The sequence below is a fragment of the Zerene cesonia genome, chromosome 9 (assembly GCF_012273895.1).
Source record: "Zerene cesonia ecotype Mississippi chromosome 9, Zerene_cesonia_1.1, whole genome shotgun sequence".
Taxonomy (NCBI): Eukaryota; Metazoa; Arthropoda; class Insecta; order Lepidoptera; family Pieridae; genus Zerene; species Zerene cesonia.
Genome location: NC_052110.1, coordinates 5,582,852 through 5,586,977, shown reverse-complemented (window position 1 = coordinate 5,586,977; position 4,126 = coordinate 5,582,852). Strand labels below are relative to the sequence as shown.

Genomic DNA, 4,126 nt, shown 5'->3' with positions numbered 1-4,126 from the left:
ATTAATTGATAAATTTAATAATTTTTATTGCTGGCTGGTTATAATTTATTCGTCCAAAATTATACTAAAATTATACTAAGTCCATGGTTCTAATTGTCATCTTGTCATCTTACAGGTGAAATTTTCATAGAGTAAATGAGAGTGTTTATAAAGTTGATATAACGGTTTTTAACTACATGTATTTATATTATATTATATACATACGGTACATACACCAGAATATTTTTTACAGTTTTTGTCGGTTAGTCTGTCTGTTTTATTCAAGCTTATATCGGGAACGTTTGGACCGATTTTGACGAAACTTTCATTTGCATTTAGTTGATATAATGAGGAATAACTTGGGTAATTTATTTTCCAATACAATCCCAATGATTCAAAAGAATACACATTAAGGCAGGTGAAAAATGCGGTACACAGCTAATTACTGTTTAAAACTTTAGTATACTGATGAGTTTCGTTCAAATTGAAAAGTCTGCCCTAGTCAATTACATGATTATTGTATGTTTCAGAGAGCCTGCTAAGCGGGTAGGATGCGGCGGCATGCGGCGCGCCCTATTCTTCATGGCGCTGCTGACGAGGGCGGTTGGTGGCCCTACACCACAACTCACAGGTACTTATTTACTATATTCTAGATGTCCCGACTCCGCACGGGTAGTCATTTATCGTAATTCAAATAATTTAAACAATTCTATCTCTTAAGTTGGATCAAACTGCACATGGTGTGCAAATTTGATTAAAATCAGTTGAGTTTTTGAGTCCATCACGAACAAAAAAAATTACACGTAATTAATATATTTTAGATATATTTGGTGGAATATCTTGCAATACAGTAGTTGTAGGTTTCTAACTGACTGAAACCCCGCTATTAACCAATGCTATGCAATCTTCTTTCTTGTAATCAAATGTTTCGATTTTTTATTATATATGATGACAAGTGAGCCAATCACTTGCCCACTTCCTACACTCCTACTATCCTACTAATAACGAAAGTTTGTAAGGATGTGTGTGTTTATGTTGCTCTTTCACACAAAAACTACTGAACGGATTGCAATGAAATTTGGTACGTAGAAAACTGGACAACTGGAATAACACACAGTCAATTTTTATCCCGATATTCCAACGGGATATAGACTTACGCGGGTGAAACCGCGGGGAGCAGCTAGTATTGTTCAAATATTATACAGTTTAAAAATTCAGTTGAACGAATAGGTATTAATTTTTCACGAAAATATTTCAACGAATCTGTACCAAATATACAGAATAACAAAAACTTTTGATTATCACAAACATAGCTGTTGAATTATTATGAGAGTTACGAAGCTTACTGTTACAGAAGCACCAAGTACTGAAGCCTACACGACAAAGAACCTTCTAGAGACAGTGTTCCGTAGGCCGACAACAGCTAAGCCCCGACCGGGGTCCCGGCGGAAAGGTGATTCGCCAATGCTGAATTATATCTTCGACTCATATGCGACGAGCAATAAACATTTCCATGATAAGTGAGTGTTATGTTTCTTATATTATATCGTTTTATGTTAATGAAAAAGCCCAGTAAATACTAAGATTTTTCGAGAAAAAACTAGGATTTTCCATATGTGAATGGTAGAAGTCCGAACATTTCTGTGATCATTGTTCAGTTTGATATGTCATACATGGTGGTTGAGCACTTCGGCACGTATGGAGCTAGCTCGCACTAAGTACCTCACACCCCCACAGAAGACCGGCGTGAAATAGTAGCCTGCTGCTGTGTGTCTTACTGTGAGTTGGAGAGCCGGGGCGGAGCCTGTTTTCTTTACCACACCCGACCCAGTCCATTCCTTCTTACCAGTCTTCAATCCCGTCCCTTCCCAAAAGTGGGCAGCGCATTCATGGGCGGTGGTGATTGCTAACCATCAGGCGAGCAACCAACTTAGTAGCCTGCTATGACCTTCAATAACAACAGATACATCATAGTAAAACTCATCAATAACCCATCTTTACTAATATTATAAAGCTGAAGAGTTTGTTTGTTTGTTTGAACGCACTAATCTCAAGAACTACTATCCGATTTTAAAAATTCCTTCAATGTTAGATAGCCCATTTATTGAGAAAAGCTATAGCCTATACATGTACCACGGGCGATGCCGGAGCGGACCGCTTGTATATAAGACGTGTAAATCATTAATTAATTTTTTATCATTAATTCCTGTAAATCGTGATTATAAAAAAGCAAATATAAAACACAACGAACAATTGAAGTTGTCGTCAGAATCGTCGTTGCGTCACTAAAACAAGCATTATAAAATTTATGACGCATTTGATGGCAGCGAGATTTGCGCAGTACGCTTTTAAAGCTGTTTAAAGCGCGCCGTTAAAATTCAATAAAACGGAAATGATGCTGGTTTATTTGCTTCTCCAATATTACTTCACTCAAAGAACAGTCTCGTAATCCATACTATCAATTTTTAAGCAGGGCAATTGTGCGGGGGCGAACGGCGAGGGGCGGGATGAGGGAGCCCGAGCTACATACGCCATGTCGTTAGCAGCTCGGGACACTATTTAAGGGGCTACCATGCTTATGTTTTCTGTTAGATGCATGCAAAACATACTGCTTGTGGAGGATCAACAAGGATCTGCATTTTGATCATTACTATATTATTTATTATTATTGAGTTGTGACAATTGCGATATTTTTTTAAGTTTTCTTCTTAAACTATGAAATCAAGGACTAAAAGTAAAAAAAAATATTCATCATTTCATTTCTATGGGACTTATTTTATATATTTAAATATTATACTATTTCCTTTGACAACGCGGGGAAAGCCGCGGGTAATAGTCAGTAACATATATAAATGTTTTAGGCATTTCATTCATACACATTACAATCGCGTACAAACAAACAAAAACACTAAATAAACACCGAAAAATATAACTTTGCTATATACAGCCCTAATTCAATTGAAATATATGTTTCACAATTGACCTATTTAACAAATAGAGTGATCAGCTAAGGTTCGCGAAACTAATTTGAGCGATACGGAGCCACGTTATCTCATTTACCAGTTTAATGAAGAGCCTTTCAGTATGGTTCGCGGCCACCTGTTACACCGATCTGTAACGGTAGGTAAGGTAATTTACTTTAAACATCATATCTCTATAATAAGTTAACAGTTGCTTTGAAATAATATATTGCACAAGATGACGATGAAATATGATACTTTTAACTCCTTGTCAATTAAGAAAATACTAATAAAACTATTTAATTAAGTTAAATATCTTGAAACACCGGTGGAAATGTTTTTCAAAAATATTTATGAATTAAAATATAATATAGTATACCTAATACTTCATTGGTACGAATTGAACTACAATTATTTTCCAATAATATGTGCCTAACACGGCGCAAAGATTTTTTTTATTTTTTATAAAAATAACGACAACCGAGGTAGTGGGTCACTTAAAGAGGCAATCGCCACAACCCGTGAGCATTCGCAAAGTTGTCATAGCATTTGTGAGGCTGTCAACGGCTTACAAGGGTTGAGATAGGCTCCTGGTTACCTGATTATTGAATATTAAATTATCACCAAGTTAATTAACTGTACTACACACCTAAACTCGTTGTAAAATTTAGTTCGTGCAATGAATATTGAACAATATGTTTTAATCACATTCGAGCTAAAAAATAACGTTCCATTACCGTGTAACACACGGACAATTAATTCGTATCCATGTCACGTTTGTAAAGTTCCCTGTTTGAATAAAACAGAGCTCGTTTCAGTTTTTCGCCGAAAATATTTTGCATACGAATTTACTGGCTGTGTTTTATATATTTCACAATTTACATTAAACGGGATTGTTTACAAATCGACGACTCCAATTTGCTTATATATTCAATCCTCGTTATTCTCTTTATAATATTTTTTTATTGACCCACTATGTTTTTAATAGAAACTAGCTGTTCGATATATATATATATATATATATATATATATATATAGCCTATGTCACTCAGTGAAATCGCAGCATTCTAATGGTAAAAGAATTTTTTAAATCGGTCCAGTAGTTTTTGAGTTTTATTCATTACACACAAACAAAAATACCAATTCTTCCTCATTTTAATATCAGTGTAGATATCATGAACAAATTG

At 35.1% G+C, this 4,126-nt stretch overlaps 1 protein-coding gene across 1 annotated transcript in view; it reads left to right on the top strand.

Moving 5' to 3' along the window:
• The first annotated feature begins 404 nt into the window (after positions 1-404).
• Positions 405-4,126, top strand: part of LOC119829177 (zwei Ig domain protein zig-8-like) — a 26,700-nt gene continuing 22,978 nt past the window's right edge. The window contains exons 1-3 of the mRNA XM_038351578.1: positions 405-409; positions 510-610; positions 1,334-1,499. Of these exons, the coding sequence (XP_038207506.1) occupies positions 405-409; positions 510-610; positions 1,334-1,499 (272 nt within the window). The remainder of the gene's footprint in view (positions 410-509; positions 611-1,333; positions 1,500-4,126) is intronic.